Here is a 22,500-nt window from a genome sequence, read left to right on the forward strand (position 1 = left end):
TAGTTTTTAAACACTAAGGCATATTGTTTACTATTAGAACCGTTTTTGATAACTGTAATCATACTTTACTTAGATTTTATTGTTTAGATTATCCATTTCCGCACATTCGAAGTCTTTTAGTGTTTTTAATATCACAAAATGCATTTCTCATATTTTTAAAAACGCACGTGTGGCTGAGAAGTAACAGCTAGTTTTAATCTATTTTTAGAGGGTATTTCACCATTTCAAAGTCACAGACTCATGTTTCACTCAATTGTAATTTTATCCAAATGTATTACAGGTTTGTAGATTAACTGAACTTAGTGTTAATTCTCACGGGTTGAAACTAAGGTATGTCGCTTTAACGCAGCGCCTCAGTAGTGAGTAAATATAACAGTCAGGTGTGACCAAACGTTTATATAGTAGTGAGTAAATGTATATTGTACAGAAGTGAGCAAATGTATATTGTACAGAAGTGAGCAAATGTATACAGTACAGTAGTGAGTAAAGGTATACAGTACAGTAGTGAGTAAATGTATATTGTACAGTAGTGAGTAAATGTATACTGTACAGTAGTGAGTAAATGTATACTGTACGGTAGTGAATAAATGTATATTGTACAGAAGTGAGTAAATGCATATTGTACATTACTGAGTAAATGTATATTGTACAGTAGTGAGTAAATGTATATTGTACAGAAGTGAGTAAATGTATATTGTACAGAAGTGAGTAAATGTATATTTTACAGAAGTGAGTAAATGTCTACAAGTATAAATATTGTAATTACCAGTATATGTCATTATGTAACTGTGTATCTTTAATATTTCTGAATAAATCTGTTTTCATACAATTGCCAATAAAAACAATGATACATCTGTAAATAGATTTATTACCACACAATCCTAAGTAAACGAAGTTATTGTGATTATCTATAAATGATTCAATAATGATGAGTAAATCTGTATTATGATGTAATAGTGCTACTAATTAGTTAAACACAATATATGTAAACACATTTCACAGTTATGAGTAAATATAAACTGCTATTAAATCTTTAATAAATTAGTAGTAACACAATATATGTAAACTGTTATGCAAGTCTTTAATAAATAGTTGTAACACAATATATGTAAACTGTTATTAAATCTTTAATAAATTAGTTGTAACACAATATATGTAAACTGTTATGTAAGTCTTTAATAAATTAGTTGTAACACAATATATGTAAACTGTTATTAAGTCTTTAATAAATTAGTTGTAACACAATATATGTAAACTGTTATGTAAGTCTTTAATAAATTAGTTGTAACACAATATATGTAAACTGTTATGCAAGTCTTTAATAAATTAGTTGTAACACAATATATGTAAACTGTTATGTAAGTCTTTAATAAATTAGTTGTAACACAATATATGTAAACTGTTATGTAAGTCTTTAATAAATTAGTTGTAACACAATATATGTAAACTGTTATGCAAGTCTTTAATAAATTAGTTGTAACACAATATATGTAAACTGTTATGTAAGTCTTTAATAAATTAGTTGTAACACAATATATGTAAACTGTTATTAAGTCTTTAATAAATTAGTTCTAACACAATATATGTAAACTGTTATGAAAGTCTTTAATAAATTAGTTGTAACACAATATATGTAAACTGTTGTTATGAAATGTCTTTAATAAATTAGTTCTAACACAATATATGTAAACTGTTATTAAGTCTTTAATAAATTAGTTGTAACACAATATATGTAAACTGTTATTTCTTTAATAAATTAGTTGTAACACAATATATGTAAACTGTTATTAACCTTTAATAAATTAGTTGTAACACAATATATGTAAACTGTTATTTGAAATGTCTTTAATAAATTAGTTGTAACACAATATATGTAAACTGTTATGAAAGTCTTTAATAAATTAGTTGTAACACAATATATGTAAACTGTTATTTAAGTCTTTAATAAATTAGTTGTAACACAATATATGTAAACTGTTATTTGAAGTCTTTAATAAATTAGTTGTAACACAATATATGTAAAGTATGTTATTTAAATGTCTTTAAGTAAACACCAATATATTACTTATGTTGTTTGAAATGTCCAGTTGTAAACACAATATACTGTAAACTGTTATTAATGTCTTTAATAAATTAGTTAAAACAACATATTATATGTAAAATGTTATTAAGTCTTTAATAAATTAGTTGTAACACAATATATGTAAACTGTTATTTGAAATCTCCAATAAATTAGTTGTAAACACAATATATGTAAACTGTTATGAAATGTCCACCAATAAAGTGTTAAACACAATATTACTAGTATGTTGTTTGAAATGTCCACCAATAAAGTAGTTAAAACCACAATATTACTAGTATGTTATTTGAAATGTCCATAAATTAGTGTTAAACACAATATATTACTAGTATGTTGTTTGAAATGTCCAATAAATTAGTGTTAAACACCAATATATTACTAAACTGTTATTTGAAATGTCCACCAATAAAGTGTTAAACACAATATATTACTAGTATGTTGTTTGAAATGTCCATTATAAATTAGTGTTAAACACCAATATATTACTAGTATGTTGTTTTGAAATGTCCACCACATAAAGTGTTAAAAACCAACATATTACTAGTATGTTGTTTGAAATGTCCACCACATAAAGTGTTAAACACCAACATATTACTAGTATGTTGTTTGAAATGTCCATTACATAAAGTGTTAAACACCAATATATTACTAGTATGTTATTTGAAATGTCCACCACATAAAGTGTTAAACACCAATATATTACTAGTATGTTATTTGAAATGTCCATTACATAAAGTGTTAAACACCAACATATTACTAGTATGTTGTTTGAAATGTCCACCACATAAAGTGTTAAACACCAACATATTACTAGTATGTTGTTTGAAATGTCCACCACATAAAGTGTTAAACACCAACATATTACTAGTATGTTGTTTGAAATGTCCACCACATAAAGTGTTAAACACCAACATATTACTAGTATGTTGTTTGAAATGTCCACCACATAAAGTGTTAAACACCTATATATTACTAGTATGTTGTTTGAAATGTCCACCACATAAAGTGTTAAACACCAATATATTACTAGTATGTTGTTTGAAATGTCCACCACATAAAGTGTTAAACACCAACATATTACTAGTATGTTGTTTGAAATGTCCACCACATAAAGTGTTAAACACCAACATATTACTAGTATGTTGTTTGAAATGTCCACCACATAAAGTGTTAAACACCAATATATTACTAGTATGTTGTTTGAAATGTCCACCACATAAAGTGTTAAACACCAATATATTACTAGTATGTTGTTTGAAATGTCCACCACATAAAGTGTTAAACACCAATATATTACTAGTATGTTGTTTGAAATGTCCACCACATAAAGTGTTAAACACCAATATACTAGTACTAAATATGTGTTATTACTAGTAAATGTTTGAAATGTCCACCATAAAGTGTTAAACACCAATATATTACTAGTATGTTGTTTGAAATGTCCACCACATAAAGTGTTAAACACCAACATATTACTAGTATGTTGTTTGAAATGTCCACCACATAAAGTGTTAAACACCAACATATTACTAGTATGTTGTTTGAAATGTCCACCACATAAAGTGTTTGAAACCAATATATGTACTATTACTATGTTGTTTGAAATGTCCACCACATAAAGTGTTAAACACCAACATATTACTAGTATGTTGTTTGAAATGTCCACCACATAAAGTGTTAAACACCAACATATTACTAGTATGTTGTTTGAAATGTCCACCACATAAAGTGTTAAACACCAACATATTACTAGTATGTTGTTTGAAATGTCCACCACATAAAGTGTTAAACACCAACATATTACTAGTATGTTGTTTGAAATGTCCACCACATAAAGTGTTAAACACCAACATATTACTAGTATGTTGTTTGAAATGTCCACCACATAAAGTGTTAAACACCAACATATTACTAGTATGTTGTTTGAAATGTCCACCACATAAAGTGTTAAACACCAACATATTACTAGTATGTTGTTTGAAATGTCCACCACATAAAGTGTTAAACACCAACATATTACTAGTATGTTGTTTGAAATGTCCACCACATAAAGTGTTAAACACCAACATATTACTAGTATGTTGTTTGAAATGTCCACCACATAAAGTGTTAAACACCAACATATTACTAGTATGTATGTTGTTTGAAATGTCCACCACATAAAGTGTTAAACACCAACATATTACTAGTATGTTGTTTGAAATGTCCACCACATAAAGTGTTAAACACCAACATATTACTAGTATGTTGTTTGAAATGTCCACCACATAAAGTGTTAAACACCAACATATTACTAGTATGTTGTTTGAAATGTCCACCACATAAAGTGTTAAACACCAACATATTACTAGTATGTTGTTTGAAATGTCCATTACATAAAGTGTTAAACACCAATATATTACTAGTATGTTGTTTGAAATGTCCACCACATAAAGTGTTAAACACCAACATATTACTAGTATGTTGTTTGAAATGTCCACCACATAAAGTGTTAAACACCAATATATTACTAGTATGTTGTTTGAAATGTCCACCACATAAAGTGTTAAACACCAATATATTACTAGTATGTTGTTTGAAATGTCCATTACATAAAGTGTTAAACACCAACATATTACTAGTATGTTGTTTGAAATGTCCACCACATAAAGTGTTAAACACCAACATATTACTAGTATGTTGTTTGAAATGTCCATTACATAAAGTGTTAAACACCAACATATTACTAGTATGTTGTTTGAAATGTCCACCACATAAAGTGTTAAACACCAACATATTACTAGTATGTTGTTTGAAATGTCCACCACATAAAGTGTTAAACACCAACATATTACTAGTATGTTGTTTGAAATGTCCACCACATAAAGTGTTAAACACCAACATATTACTAGTATGTTGTTTGAAATGTCCACCACATAAAGTGTTAAACACCAACATATTACTAGTATGTTGTTTGAAATGTCCACCACATAAAGTGTTAAACACCAACATATTACTAGTATGTTGTTTGAAATGTCCACCACATAAAGTGTTAAAAACCAACATATTACTAGTATGTTGTTTGAAATGTCCACCACATAAAGTGTTAAAAACCAACATATTACTAGTATGTTGTTTGAAATGTCCACCACATAAAGTGTTAAAAACCAACATATTACTAGTATGTTGTTTGAAATGTCCACCACATAAAGTGTTAAACACCAACATATTACTAGTATGTTGTTTGAAATGTCCACCACATAAAGTGTTAAACACCAACATATTACTAGTATGTTGTTTGAAATGTCCACCACATAAAGTGTTAAACACCAACATATTACTAGTATGTTGTTTGAAATGTCCACCACATAAAGTGTTAAACACCAACATATTACTAGTATGTTGTTTGAAATGTCCACCACATAAAGTGTTAAACACCAACATATTACTAGTATGTTGTTTGAAATGTCCACCACATAAAGTGTTAAACACCAACATATTACTAGTATGTTATTTGAAATGTCCACCACATAAAGTGTTAAACACCAATTACTATATGTTAAATGTCCACCACATAAAGTGTTAAACACCAACATAGTATGTTGTTTGAAATGTCCACCACATAAAGTGTTAAAAACCAACATATTACTAGTATGTTGTTTGAAATGTCCACCACATAAAGTGTTAAAAACCAACATATTACTAGTATGTTGTTTGAAATGTCCACCACATAAAGTGTTAAACACCAACATATTACTAGTATGTTGTTTGAAATGTCCACCACATAAAGTGTTAAACACCAACATATTACTAGTATGTTGTTTGAAATGTCCACCACATAAAGTGTTAAACACCAACATATTACTAGTATGTTGTTTGAAATGTCCACCACATAAAGTGTTAAACACCAACATATTACTAGTATGTTGTTTGAAATGTCCACCACATAAAGTGTTAAACACCAACATATTACTAGTATGTTGTTTGAAATGTCCACCACATAAAGTGTTAAACACCAACATATTACTAGTATGTTGTTTGAAATGTCCACCACATAAAGTGTTAAACACCAACATATTACTAGTATGTTGTTTGAAATGTCCACCACATAAAGTGTTAAAAACCAACATATTACTAGTATGTTGTTTGAAATGTCCACCACATAAAGTGTTAAACACCAACATATTACTAGTATGTTGTTTGAAATGTCCATTACATAAAGTGTTAAACACCAACATATTACTAGTATGTTGTTTGAAATGTCCACCACATAAAGTGTTAAACACCAACATATTACTAGTATGTTGTTTGAAATGTCCACCACATAAAGTGTTAAACACCAACATATTACTAGTATGTTGTTTGAAATGTCCACCACATAAAGTGTTAAAAACCAACATATTACTAGTATGTTGTTTGAAATGTCCACCACATAAAGTGTTAAAAACCAACATATTACTAGTATGTTGTTTGAAATGTCCACCACATAAAGTGTTAAACACCAATTACATATTACTAGTATGTATTACTAGTATTTTAAATGTCCACCACATAAAGTGTTAAACACCAACATATTACTAGTATGTTATTTGAAATGTCCACCACATAAAGTGTTAAACACCAACATATTACTAGTATGTTGTTTGAAATGTCCACCACATAAAGTGTTAAACACCAACATATTACACGTATGTTATTTGAAATGTCCACCACATAAAGTGTTAAACACCAATATATTACTAATATGTTATTTGAAATGTCCATTATATAAAGTGTTAAACACCAATATATTACTAGTATGTTGTTTGAAATGTCCACCACATAAAGTGTTAAACACCAACATATTACACGTATGTTATTTGAAATGTCCATTACATAAAGTGTGAAACACCAATATATTACTAGTATGTTGTTTGAAATGTCCACCACATAAAGTGTTAAACACCAACATATTACTAGTATGTTGTTTGAAATGTCCACCACATAAAGTGTTAAACACCAACATATTACTAGTATGTTGTTTGAAATGTCCACCACATAAAGTGTTAAACACCAACATAGTATGTTGTTTGAAATGTCCACCACATAAAGTGTTAAACACATACTAAACACCAACATATTACTAGTATGTTGTTTGAAATGTCCACCACATAAAGTGTTAAACACCAACATATTACTAGTATGTTGTTTGAAATGTCCACCACATAAAGTGTTAAACACCAACATATTACTAGTATGTTGTTTGAAATGTCCACCACATAAAGTGTTAAACACCAACATATTACTAGTATGTTGTTTGAAATGTCCATTACATAAAGTGTTAAACACCAACATATTACTAGTATGTTGTTTGAAATGTCCACCACATAAAGTGTTAAACACCAACATATTACTAGTATGTTGTTTGAAATGTCCACCACATAAAGTGTTAAACACCAACATATTACTAGTATGTTGTTTGAAATGTCCACCACATAAAGTGTTAAAAACCAACATATTACTAGTATGTTGTTTGAAATGTCCACCACATAAAGTGTTAAAACCAACATATTACTAGTATGTTGTTTGAAATGTCCACCACATAAAGTGTTAAAACCATATATGTAAACTGTTATGTAAGTCTTTAATAAATTAGTTGTAACACAATATATGTAAACTGTTATTAAGTCTTTAATAAATTAGTTGTAACACAATATATGTAAACTGTTATGTAAGTCTTTAATAAATTAGTTGTAACACAATATATGTAAACTGTTATGTAAGTCTTTAATAAATTAGTTGTAACACAATATATGTAAACTGTTATTAAGTCTTTAATAAATTAGTTGTAACACAATATATGTAAACTGTTATTGAGTCTTTAATAAATTAGTTGTAACACAATATATGTAAACTGTTATGTAAGTCTTTAATAAATTAGTTGTAACACAATATATGTAAACTGTTATTAAGTCTTTAATAAATTAGTTGTAATAAATGTGAGGAAATACATATCGCAAAATTGTTAGTATATTTATTTTTATATTAATGAAATCATGGAGCTGGAGTTTTAAATCGTTAAAAGTGAGATTGTTGGTTTAAATATTAAACAAATACTCGATATTGTACATTTACGTTTTAACCGTTATTATAAAGAGACGTGTTATAATACAGTATGACATTTACAACGAATGATCTTCCGTACGATAGCCTTGTCGACGGAAAGATCAATGCACCTTTAAATATGTATTCGTATATATTTACTATAATTTAGTTTGTTTTACCTTTCAGAATTAATGAATAATGCGAAGTAAATCATCAGCGAATTTCACTCTTTGTATGTCGGTAAGTATATTTCTCTTAGTAAGTATTCATTGACTGATTCACTCTTTGTATGTCGGTAAGTATATTTGTCTTAGTAAGTATTCATTGACTGATTCACTCTTTGTATGTCGGTAAGTATATTTCTCTTAGTAAGTATTCATTGACTGATTCACTCTTTGTATGTCGGTAAGTATATTTGTCTTAGTAAGTATTCATTGACTGATTCACTCTTTGTATGTCGGTAAGTATATTTGTCTTAGGAAGTATTCATTGACTGATTCACTCTTTGTATGTCGGTAAGTATATTTGTCTTAGGAAGTACTCATTGACTGATTCACTCTTTGTATGTCGGTAAGTATATTTGTCTTAGTAAGTATTCATTGACTGATTCACTCTTTGTATGTCGGTAAGTATATTTGTCTTAGTAAGTATTCATTGACTGATTCACTCTTTGTATGTCGGTAAGTATATTTGTCTTAGTAAGTATTCATTGACTGATTCACTCTTTGTATGTCAGTAAGTATATTTGTCTTAGGAAGTATTCATTGACTGATTCACTCTTCGTATGTCGGTAAGAATATTTGTCTTAGGAAGTATTGACTGATTCACTCACTGACCGACTGACTAAAATGAATGACTGACTGATTGATTATTTATTTCATGTTTCATCTTCTTCTTCTTCTTCTTATTATTATTATTAGTAGTAGTAGTAGTAGTAGAAAGAATATTATTACTTTTACTATTATTACTGCTACTGCTTCTGCTACTACTACTACTACTACTACTACTACTACTACTACTACTACTACTACTACTACTACTACTACTACTACTACTACTACTACTACTACTACTACTACTACTACTACTATTATTATTATTACTACTACTACGACTACTTATACTATTATTACTAATACTATTATTACTGCTACTGTTATTGCTACTACTACTACTACTACTACTACTACTACTATTACTACTATTACTACTACAACTACTACTAGTACTACTACTACTACTATCCCTACTACTACTATCACTACTACTTATACCATTCTTACTAATACTATCATTACTGCTACTGTTATTGCTACTACTACTACTACTACTATCACTACTACTACTATCACTACTACTACTATCACTACTACTACTACTATTACTACTACTACTTATACTATTATTACTAATACTATCATTACTGCTACTGTTATTGCTACTACTACTACTACTACTACTATCACTACCACTACTATCACTACTACTACTACTATTACTACTACTACTTATACTATTATTACTAATACTATTATTACTGCTACTGTTAGTGCTACTACTACTACTACTACCACCACAACTACTACTATTACTACTACTACTGTTGGTGCTGTTGCTACTACTACTACTTCTACTGCTACTACTACTATTACTACTACTTCTACTATTATTAATACTACTTCTACTATTATTACTACTATTACTATTACTACTACTACTACTATTACTACTACTTCTACTATTATTACTACTATTACTACTACTTCTACTGTTATTAATACTACTTCTACTACTACTATTACTACTACTTCTACTATTATTACTACTACTTCTACTATTATTACTACTATTACTACTACTTCTACTATTATTAATACTACTTCTACTACTAATACTACTACTTCTACTATTATTACTACTACTTCTACTATTATTACTACTATTACTACTACTTCTACTATTATCACTTCTACTATTATTACTGCTACCACTATTATTATTATTATTATTATTATTTCAGGTTTCGAAAGGACAGGGACACATTTAGTTGGGAGAAAACACATCAGCTGAGTTGAAGAGTGAAACATGTAACAAGCTATCTTCTGGATTATCTCCCCTCGTTGTGTCTCTATCCTTCCTGTATACCCGCTCGTCATGTTTTCGTGTAGCGTTTTCTCCCGAACACACCTGTCTGTTTGTAGCCTGTTTGTCAAAGCCATCAGATATATTAGATGCAATAAAAATATTACTGGAGGTTACATTGTTCATTTTCTTTTTTTAATAGTAATATTTATTGTATATAATTTCATAAAAACAATAATAATGATGATAATGGCGATGATGACGATGATGCTGGTGATGACAACGACGACGATGTTGATGAAGATGATGATGATGATGATGATGATGATGATCTTGATTGTGAATATGACTATGATTGTTGTTATTGTAGTAGTAGTAGGGAAATAATTTATTTAACCACGCACTCAACACATTTTATTTACGGTTATATGACGTGGGATATATGGTTAAGGACCACACAGATATTGAGACCGGAAACCCGTTGTTGCCACTTCATGGGCTACTCGTTTCGATTAGCAGCAAGGGATCTTTTATATGCAACATCTCACAGACAAGATAGCACATACCACGGCCTTTGATATACCAGTCGTGGTGCACTGACTGGAACGAGAAATAGCCCAATGGGTATTAGTAGTAGTAATAATAACAATAACACGGTCGACACAACCAGTGCTCCGTGACTGCTAGATCAATTGATGTTTGCTTTGTTTAACGACACCACTGGAGCACATTGATTAATTAGTCATCGGCTACTGGATGTCAAACGTGTGATAATTCTGACATCAGAGGAAACCTGCTACATTTTCCTAAAGCAGCAAGGGATCTTTTATATGCACTTTTCCACAGACAGGAACGCACATACCACGGTCTTTGTCCAGTTGTGGTGCACTGGTTGGAACGGGCACAAAATTATTATTTTAATGGATCCACCTAGGTGGTTCGATCCTGCGACGCAAGCACCTCAAGCGAACGCTCATCCGACTGAGCTAAATTCCGTCCCCTGGTAGATCAAAGAACCCTTGCTGCTTTTCCATGTTTCCATTTTCACTTGATCAAGCGTTGAAATATAGCTTGAAGAATCACAAACATTCCTTTCCTTTCTCTCACTATCTAGACCAAGTGTAGAAATAACCATGTTAGACACCAAATAGCCGTAGTTTAAAATGTGCTGAGGTGTCATTAAACAAACATTCCTTTCCTTTCTGTCACTATCTAGACCAAGTGTAGAAATAACCATATGTTAGACACCAAATAGCCGTAGTTTAAAATGTGCTGAGGTGTCGTTAAACAAACATTCCTTTCCTTTCTCTCACTATCTAGACCAAGTGTAGAAATAACCATATGTTAGACACCAAATAGCCGTAGTTTAAAATGTGCTGAGGTGTCGTTAAACAAACATTCCTTTCCTTTCTCTCACTATCTAGACCAAGTGTAGAAATAACCATATGTTAGACACCAAATAGCCGTAGTTTAAAATGTGCTGAGGTGTTGTTAAACAAACATTCCTTTCCTTTCTCTCACTATCTAGACCAAATGTAGAAATAACCATATGTTAGAGACCAAATAGCCGTAGTTTAAAATGTGCTGAGGTGTTGTTAAACAAACATTCCTTTCCTTTCTCTCACTATCTAGACCAAGTGTAGAAATAACCATATATTAAACACCAAATAGCCGTAGTTTAAAATGTGATGAGGTGTTGTTAAACAAACATTTCTTTCCTTTCTCTCACTATCTAGACCAAGTGTAGAAATAACCATATGTTAGACACCAAATAGACATAGTTTAAAATGTGCTGAGGTGTCATTAAACAAACATTCCTTTCCTTTCTGTCACTACCTAGACCAAGTGTAGAAATAACCATATGTTAGACACCAAATAGCCATAGTTTAAAATGTGCTTAGGTGTTGTTAAACAAACATTCCTTTCCTTTCTCTCACTATCTAGACCAAGTGTAGAAATAACCACATGTTAGACACCAAATAGCCATAGTTTAAAATGTGCTTAGGTGTCATTAAACAAACATTCCTTTCCTTTCTCTCACTATCTAGACCAAGTGTAGAAATAACCACATGTTAGACACCAAATAGCCATAGTTTAAAATGTGCTGAGGTGTCATTAAACAAACATTCCTTTCCTTTCTCTCACTATCTAGACCAAGTGTTAAAATAACCACAATATGTTAGACACAAATAGCCGTAGTTTAAAATGTGCCGATATGTTGTTAAATATTCCTTTCTTTTCAATAGCTACCAGATAGCTGATGAGTGTGCCCAGGATAGTATTCTTTAACCCTAATGGAATGAAATCAGATAACGAAATACTTGGTAACACAAATAAGCGAAATAATGAAATAAATAACTTTTGACAACCAACAATAGAAATAATGACATAAATCATGTGACAGCTGGGTAAATACCGTGATAAACAAATCCATGTGGTCAGGGACGAACAAAAGTTAAAAGTTTGTTTTGTTTAACGACACTACTAGAGTACATTGATTTATTAATTAAATATAATCATCGGCTATTGCATATCAAACATTTGGTCATTTTGACATATAGTTTTAGAGAGGAAACCCGCTATCTGTTTCCATTAGTAGCAAGGAATCTTTTATATGCACTGTCCCACAAACAGGATAGCACATGCCGCGGCCTTTGATATAACAGTAGTGGTGCAATGGCTGGAACGAGAAATTGCCCACCGACGCAGGCAAAAAGAATGCAGGTGACAAGTGAACATAGCGGTTTTGTCTGTGGTGTTGGTAAATAAAGAGGGGCGTGGTATTTTAAGGGTTAGATCAATAAACAGGGTGAATAAAGAGGGGCGTGGTATTTTAACGGTTAGATCAATAAACAGGGTGAATAAAGAGGAGCGTGGTATTTTAAGGGTTAGATCAATAGACAGGGTTAATAAAGAGGGGCGTGGTATTTTAAGGGTTAGATCAATGAACAGGGTGAATAAAGAGGGGCGTGGTATTTTAAGGGTTAGATCAATAAACAGGGTGAATAAAGAGGGGCGTGGTGGTTTAAGGGTTAGATCAATACACAGGGTGAATAAAGAGGGGCGTGGTAGTTTAAGGGTTAGATCAATAAACAGGGTGAATAAAGAGGGGCGTGGTAGTTTAAGGGTTAGATCAATAAACAGGGTGAATAAAGAGGGGCGTGGTATTTTAAGGGTTAGATCAATACACAAGGTTGGTGGGCCCTCTATGTTGTGCGTAAATCAGTGATTACACGAACATGGGTCGTTTATGTTTGACGGCTGACGCTTGCGTAGGAAGGTGCCAAAATGGGGTGGGCCCCGTAGGGGTGAGCCCCCCCCCCCCCACACACACACACAAACACACACACACACATATATATATATATATATATATATATATATATATATATATATATATATATATATAGATACATGTAAACATATATTTAAAAAAACATCGCTGCTGCTACAAAGTGGGGGCGCATGCCAACTACCACACTCTTCGCTTCCTACGACAATGATATAGTGTGAGTAAAGCAGTGGGGGGGGGGGGGGGTGTCTTCTGACTTTTGTCTGTAGTGCTGGTTAATCAATAAGGGGTTTGGGAGACGATCTAAATACCGTTAGGTGCGAGATCCTCACATGTTTTCGTTAGTCGACTCAAAGTGAAAAAGAAAGTTGACACAATAAGTCTGTCCTTGGATAAAGCCTAGTTTCCCTAAAATCTGTAAGGGGCACAGATCGACGCAGTCGTACAATAGTTTTCACTGAGCCGTCACAGACAGTCTCTGGTTATTCTCATAACCCTTTCTTTGCTCTGCGTCTAATCTGCGTCACCTACGTCAGTGTGCGTTGATCTGCGTCAGTGTGCGTCAATCAGCGTCAGTGTACGTCGATCTGCGTCAATGTGCGTCAACCTGCGTCGAACTGCGTCATTGTGCGTCAATATGCGTCAGTGTGCGTCGATTTGCGTCAGTATGCGTCGATCAGCGTCGATCTGCGTCACCTACGTCAGTTGCGTCAGTATGCGTCAATCTACGTCAGTGCGCGTCAATCTCCGTCAAATGTGTCGATGTGTTACAGATTTGTGGAAACCAGGCTTAAATCTATTAAATCACGATATTAAGGGCGCTTTGAACTTTAAATGAGGGCGTATATTCATACCCCATCACCCACACACACAATCAATTCGCGCCTATGCTGTTGCGTGCAGACTGTGGTCTGACAAGATCAGATCTATGAAGCAGTAAATAACACTAACTACAACATATGATATATGTACGGCCAGTGTGTTCCCACACTCCACAGTACTACATCAATAGTCCAGTTTAATCAAGCACTGTGACCGCTGACACAACCTCACTTCACACTTCTCACTTCAACACGCACTTCTCACTTCAACAAGACTCTCTACCAACAAGTGGTCGTCATGGTGCGCTTGTGGCGCGCGCTGCCGTATTTCGGTCTGCTTCTAGCGTGTGTTAATATTGCGACAACGAAGACCAGGTTTTGCTGTACCGACGAGAACGAGTTTGAGGTTGTGACGTATGAGTTAGGGGGAGTGTTTGTCGACAAGACACCGCAGACTCGAACCGTACGTGTATAGTGTTGTTAAGTCAAACTGCACGTTTGTAGTGTTCTTAAGTCGAACTGTACGTATATAGTGTTATTAAGTCGAACTGTACGTGTATAGTGTTGTTAAGTCGAACTGTACGTGTAGAGTGTTGTTAAGTCGAACTCTACGTGTATAGTGTTGTTAAGTCGAACTGTACGTATATAGTGTTGTTAAGTCGAACTGTACGTGTACAGTGTTGTTAAGTCGAACTGTACGTATATAGTGTTGTTAAGTCGAGCTGTACGTGTACAGTGTTGTTAAGTCGAACGGTACGTATATAGTGTTGTAAAGTCGAACTGTACGTATATAGTGTTGTTAAGTCGAACTGTACGTATATAGTGTTGTTAAGTCGAACTGTACGTATATAGTGTTGTTAAGTGGAACTGTACGGGTATAGTGTTGTTAAGTGGAACTGTACGTATATAGTGTTGTTAAGCCGAACTGTACAGGTATAGTGTTGTTAAGTCGAACTGTACGTATATAGTGTTGTTAAATCGAACTGTACGTGTATAGTGTTGTTAAGTCGAACTGTATCTGTATAGTGTTGTTAAGTCGAACGGTACGTGTATAGTGTGGCTAAGTCGAACGGTACATATATAGTGTTGTTAAGTCGAACGGTACGTATATAGTCTTGTTAAGTCGAATGGTACGTATATAGAGTTGTTACATCGAACTGTACTATAGAGTGTTGTTAAGTCGAACTGTACGTATATAGTCTTGTTAAGTCGAACTGTACGTAAATAGTGTTGTTAAGTCGAACTGTACGTATATAGTGGTGTTAAGTCGAACTGTACGTATACAGTGTTGTTAAGTCGAATTGTACGTATACAGTTTTGTTAAGTCGAACTGTACGTATATAGTGTTGTTAAGTCGAACTGTACGTATATAGTGTTGTTAAGTCGAACTGTACGTATATACTGTTGTTAAGTCGAACTGTACGTATATAGTGGTGTTAAGTCGAACTGTACGTATATAGTGGTGTTAAGTCGAACTGTACGTATATAGTGTTGTTAAGTCGAACTGTACGTATATAGTGCTGTTAAGTCGAACTGTACGTATATAGTGCTGTTAAGTCGAACTGTACGTACATAGTGTTGTTAAGTCGAACTGTACGTATATAGTGTTGTTAAGTCGAAATGTACGTATATAGTGTTGTTAAGTCGAACTGTACTATATAGTGTTGTTAAGTCGAACTGTACGTATATAGTGGTGTTAAGTCGAACTGTACGTATATAGTGGTGTTAAGTCGAACTGTACGTATATAGTGTTGTTAAATCGAACTGTACGTGTATAGTGTTGTTAAGTCGAACTGTATCTGTATAGTGTTGTTAAGTCGAACGGTACGTGTATAGTGTGGTTAAGTCGAACGGTACATATATAGTGTTGTTAAGTCGAACGGTACGTATATAGTCTTGTTAAGTCGAATGGTACGTATATAGAGTTGTTACATCGAACTGTACTATAGAGTGTTGTTAAGTCGAACTGTACGTATATAGTCTTGTTAAGTCGAACTGTACGTATATAGTGGTGTTAAGTCGAACTGTACGTATACAGTGTTGTTAAGTCGAATTGTACGTATACAGTTTTGTTAAGTCGAACTGTACGTATATAGTGTTGTTAAGTCGAACTGTACGTATATAGTGTTGTTAAGTCGAACTGTACGTATATACTGTTGTTAAGTCGAACTGTACGTATATAGTGGTGTTAAGTCGAACTGTACGTATATAGTGGTGTTAAGTCGAACTGTACGTATATAGTGTTGTTAAGTCGAACTGTACGTATATAGTGCTGTTAAGTCGAACTGTACGTATATAGTGCTGTTAAGTCGAACTGTACGTACATAGTGTTGTTAAGTCGAACTGTACGTATATAGTGTTGTTAAGTCGAAATGTACGTATATAGTGTTGTTAAGTCGAACTGTACTATATAGTGTTGTTAAGTCGAACTGTACGTATATAGTGGTGTTAAGTCGAACTGTACGTATATAGTGGTGTTAAGTCGAACTGTACGTATATAGTGGTGTTAAGTCGAACTGTACGTATATAGTGTTGTTAAGTCGAACTGTACGTATATAGTGTTGTTAAGTCGAACTGTACGTATATAGTGTTGTTACGTCGAACTGTACGTATATAGAGTTGTGAAATCGAACTGTACGTATATAGTGTTTTTAGGTCGAACTGTACGTATGTAGAGTTGTTAAGTCGAACTGTACGTGTATAGTGTTGTTAAGTCGAACTGTACGTAAATAGAGTTGTTAAGTCGAACTGTACGTGTATTGTGTAGTTAAGTCGAACTGTACGTATATAGTGTTGTTAAGTCGAACTGTACGTATATAGTGTTGTTAAGTCGAACTGTACGTATATAGTGTTGTTAAGTCGAACTGTACGTATATAGTGTTGTTAAGTCGAACTGTACGTATATAGAGTTGTGAAATCGAACTATACGTATGTAGTGTTGTTAAGTCGAACTGTACGTGTATAGTGTTGTTAAGTCGAACTGTACGTATTACATCTTTGAAGATTTAACTAAACTTCGTGTCTATTTTCACGTGTTGAAACTAGAGTCTGGGACTGTAATACATTATGTTTCAACTTTATCTCAGGGCAGATCTAAATTGTCGTACGATGTAGGAACGAAGAGGTCGGCGTCGCTAAAGAACATCACTGTGGGCGACAACGTGTTTGAGGTGAAGACAGTTGTTCTGGATGTAAGTATATTTGTGGGCGACAACGTGTTTGAGGTGAAGACAGTTGTTCTGGATGTAAGTATATCTGTGGGCGACAACGTGTTTGAGGTGAAGACAGTTGTTCTGGATGTAAGTATATGTTTGTGGGCGACAACGTGTTTGAGGTGAAGACAGTTGTTCTGGATGTAAGTATATCTGTGGGCGACAACGTGTTTGAGGTGAAGACAGTTGTTCTGGATGTAAGTATATCTGTGGGCGACAACGTGTTTGAGGTGAAGACAGTTGTTCTGGATGTAAGTATATCTGTGGGCGACAACGTGTTTGAGGTGAAGACAGTTGTTCTGGATGTAAGTATATTTGTGGGCGACAACGTGTTTGAGGTGAAGACAGTTGTTCTGGATGTAAGTATATCTGTGGGCGACAACGTGTTTGAGGTGAAGACAGTTGTTCTGGATGTAAGTATATTTGTGGGCGACAACGTGTTTGAGGTGAAGACAGTTGTTCTGGATGTAAGTATATCTGTGGGCGACAACGTGTTTGAGGTGAAGACAGTTGTTCTGGATGTAAGTATATTTGTGGGCGACAACGTGTTTGAGGTGAAGACAGTTGTTCTGGATGTAAGTATATCTGTGGGCGACAACGTGTTTGAGGTGAAGACAGTTGTTCTGGATGTAAGTATATTTGTGGGCGACAACGTGTTTGAGGTGAAGACAGTTGTTCTGGATGTAAGTATATCTGTGGGCGACAACGTGTTTGAGGTGAAGACAGTTGTTCTGGATGTAAGTATATCTGTGGGCGACAACGTGTTTGAGGTGAAGACAGTTGTTCTGGATGTAAGTATATCTGTGGGCGACAACGTGTTTGAGGTGAAGACAGTTGTTCTGGATGTAAGTATATCTGTGGGCGACAACGTGTTTGAGGTGAAGACAGTTGTTCTGGATGTAAGTATATCTGTGGGCGACAACGTGTTTGAGGTGAAGACAGTTGTTCTGGATGTAAGTATATCTGTGGGCGACAACGTGTTTGAGGTGAAGACAGTTGTTCTGGATGTAAGTATATCTGTGGGCGACAACGTGTTTGAGGTGAAGACAGTTGTTCTGGATGTAAGTATATCTGTGGGCGACAACGTGTTTGAGGTGAAGACAGTTGTTCTGGATGTAAGTATATGTGTGGGCGACAACGTGTTTGAGGTGAAGACAGTTGTTCTGGATGTAAGTATATGTGTGGGCGACAACGTGTTTGAGGTGAAGACAGTTGTTCTGGATGTAAGTATATCTGTGGGCGACAACGTGTTTGAGGTGAAGACAGTTGTTCTGGATGTAAGTATATCTGTGGGCGACAACGTGTTTGAGGTGAAGACAGTTGTTCTGGATGTAAGTATATTTGTGGGCGACAACGTGTTTGAGGTGAAGACAGTTGTTCTGGATGTAAGTATATTTGTGGGCGACAACGTGTTTGAGGTGAAGACAGTTGTTCTGGATGTAAGTATATTTGTGGGCGACAACGTGTTTGAGGTGAAGACAGTTGTTCTGGATGTAAGTATATCTGTGGGCGACAACGTGTTTGAGGTGAAGACAGTTGTTCTGGATGTAAGTATATCTGTGGGCGACAACGTGTTTGAGGTGAAGACAGTTGTTCTGGATGTAAGTATATTTGTGGGCGACAACGTGTTTGAGGTGAAGACAGTTGTTCTGGATGTAAGTATATTTTGGGCGACAACGTGTTTGAGGTGAAGACAGTTGTTCTGGATGTAAGTATATTTGTGGGCGACAACGTGTTTGAGGTGAAAACAGTTGTTCTGGATGTAAGTATATTTTGGGCGACAACGTGTTTGAGGTGAAGACAGTTGTTCTGGATGTAAGTATATTTGTGGGCGACAACGTGTTTGAGGTGAAGACAGTTGTTCTGGATGTAAGTATATCTGTGGGCGACAACGTGTTTGAGGTGAAGACAGTTGTTCTGGATGTAAGTATATCTGTGGGCGACAACGTGTTTGAGGTGAAGACAGTTGTTCTGGATGTAAGTATATTTGTGCGTCTAAAGTGCTCGTTTGATGCGCGGTCGGTCTGGGATCTATCCCCGTCGTTGGACCCATTGGGCTAGTTCTCGTCACAGCCAGTGCACCACGACTGGTATATCAGAGGCCGTGATATGTGCATATAAATCATCCCTTGCTACCAATGAAAAAACATGTAGCGGGTTTCTTCTCTTTGACTGTGTCAAAACGACCATATGTTTGACATCCAATAGCCGATGATTAATATAAGTCAGTGTGCTCTAGTGGTGTCGCTAAACAAAAACAAAGTAATCCTAGCCCGTGTACTCTGTCGCTGCAGAGCTAGAAGGACATGTGAACGGTTATGAACGCTCTCTCAGCCAGAGATATCTCTATAGCGAAAACACGGAATGCCTGCCTACCACCGGGTAAGTAAAGATTCCCACTCGTATACAACAATAACCCTATTTATATATGGTTGATGTTAAATACCATTACATTGATAATTTTCCAGTTTGCTGATAACAAATATTTTACATATAAATTACTAATACACACATTACAGGAAGAAACCCGTTAGCATCTACGTATTTAACCGGAACATTATTTAAAGAGAGTTTGGTTGTGTGGTGTTTATGTATTGGTAGTTAATATGTCACATATTTCTTATCGCGACCTCGAAAATTATCAATGAAAAGGTATTTAGGGTGAAACATAGGAATCTCTACCTACCCAGCGGTAGGTAACCATAACGTGTTTTCGCTCTCGAGTTCACATTGGCTGATAGAGCGATCATAACCGTACAAATGACCGTCTAGCTCTCAAACATAGAGTTTTTGTTGTATAAGAGCGGGCATTTTACCCTACCCGGTGGGAATGTTTGTGTTTCCGCTCTAGAGTTATCTCTGCTTGAGAGAGCGAACTTAATCGTTCAAATGTCCGTCTAGCTCTCGAACGGCAGAGTACTCGAGTTAGCTATACAGTTATCTCTGACTGAGAGAGCGATCTTAACCGTTCAAATGTCCGTCTAGCTCTCGAACGGCAGAGTACTCGGGTTAGCTATACAGTTATCTCTGACTGAGAGAGCGATCTTAACCGTTCAAATGTCCGTCTAGCTCTCGAACCACAGAGTACTCGGGTTAGCTATACAGTTATCACTGACTGAGAGAGCGATCTTAACCGTTCAAATGTCCGTCTAGCTCTCGAACCACAGAGTACTCGGGTTAGCTATACAGTTATCTCTGACTGAGAGAGCGATCTTAACCGTTCAAATGTCTGTCTAGCTCTCGAACCACAGAGTACTCGGGTTAGCTATACAGTGATATCTGACTGAGAGAGCGATCTTAACCGTTCAAATGTCTGTCTAGCTCTCGAACCACAGAGTACTCGGGTTAGCTATACAGTGATATCTGACTGAGAGAACGATCTTAACCGTCCAAATGTCTGTCTAGCTCTCGAACCACAGAGTACTCGGGTTAGCTATACAGTTATCTCTGACTGAGAGAGCGATCTTAACCGTTCAAATGTCTGTCTAGCTCTCGAACCACAGAGTACTCGGGTTAGCTATACAGTGATATCTGACTGAGAGAGCGATCTTAACCGTTCAAATGTCTGTCTAGCTCTCGAACCACAGAGTACTCGGGTTAGCTATACAGTGATATCTGACTGAGAGCGATCTTAACCGTTCATATGTCCGTCTAGCTCTCGAACGGCAGAGTACTCGGGTTAGCTATACAGTTATCACTGACTGAGAGAGCGATCTTAACCGTTCAAATGTCCGTCTAGCTCTCGAACCACAGAGTACTCTGGTTAGCTATACAGTTATCTCTGACTGAGAGAGCGATCTTAACCGTTCAAATGTCCGTCTAGCTCTCGAACGGCAGAGTACTCGGGTTAGCTATACAGTTATCTCTGACTGAGAGAGCGATCTTAACCGTTCATATGTCCGTCTAGCTCTTGAACCACAGAGTACTCTGGTTAGCTATACAGTTATCTCTGACTGAGAGAGCGATCATAACCGTCCATATGTCTGTCTAGCTCTCGAACGACAGAGTACTCGGGTTAGCTATACAGTGATATCTGACTGAGAGAGCGATCTTAACCGTCCAAATGTCCGTCTAGCTCTCGAACGACAGAGTACTCGGGTTAGCTATACAGTGATATCTGACTGAGAGAGCGATCTTAACCGTCCAAATGTCCGTCTAGCTCTTGAACCACAGAGTACTCTGGTTAGCTATACAGTGATATCTGACTGAGAGAGCGATCTTAACCGTCCAAATGTCCGTCTAGCTCTCGAACCACAGAGTACTCGGGTTAGCTATACAGTTATCTCTGACTGAGAGCGATCTTAACCGTCCAAATGTCCGTCTAGCTCTCGAACCACAGAGTACTCGGGTTAGCTATACAGTTATCTCTGACTGAGAGAGCGATCTTAACCGTCCAAATGTCCGTCTAGCTCTCGAACCACAGAGTACTCGGGTTAGCTATACAGTTATCTCTGGCTGAGAAAGCGATCTTAACCGTCCAAATGTCCGTCTAGCTCTCGAACCACAGAGTACTCGGGTTAGCTATACAGTTATCTCTGACTGAGAGAGCGATCATAACCGTACAAATGTCTGTCTAGCTCTCGAACGGCAGAGTACTCGGGTTAGCTATACAGTTACCTCTTACTGAGATAGCGACCATAACCGTCCAAATGTCCGTCTAGCTCTTGAACCACAGAGTACTCTGGTTAGCTATACAGTTACCTCTTACTGAGATCGCGACCATAACCGTCCAAATGTCCGTCTAGCTCTTGAACCACAGAGTACTCTGGTTAGCTATACAGTTATCTCTGACTGAGAGAACGATCTTAACCGTCCAAATGTCCGTCTAGCTCTCGAACGGCAGAGTACTCGGGCTAGATATACAGTTATCTCTGACTGAGAGCGATCTTAACCGTCCATATGTCCGTCTAGCTCTCGAACCACAGAGTACTCGGGTTAGCTATACAGTTA

General features: G+C 35.3%; 1 protein-coding gene across 5 annotated transcripts in view; it reads left to right on the plus strand.

Annotated features, from left to right (window-relative positions):
* The window catches only part of LOC121373233 (putative per-hexamer repeat protein 5), a 52,711-nt gene extending 42,314 nt beyond the window's left edge, over positions 1-10,397 (plus strand). For all 5 annotated transcript variants that reach the window (XM_041499732.1, XM_041499733.1, XM_041499730.1 and 2 more), the window contains 2 exons: positions 8,330-8,383; positions 10,164-10,397. In XM_041499732.1, coding sequence (XP_041355666.1) covers positions 8,330-8,352 — 23 coding nt within the window. In that variant the 3' untranslated portion in view covers positions 8,353-8,383; positions 10,164-10,397. The remainder of the gene's footprint in view (positions 1-8,329; positions 8,384-10,163) is intronic.
* The last annotated feature ends 12,103 nt before the right edge of the window (positions 10,398-22,500 follow it).

This window comes from Gigantopelta aegis, chromosome 5, assembly GCF_016097555.1.
Source record: "Gigantopelta aegis isolate Gae_Host chromosome 5, Gae_host_genome, whole genome shotgun sequence".
NCBI lineage: Eukaryota > Metazoa > Mollusca > Gastropoda > Neomphalida > Peltospiridae > Gigantopelta > Gigantopelta aegis.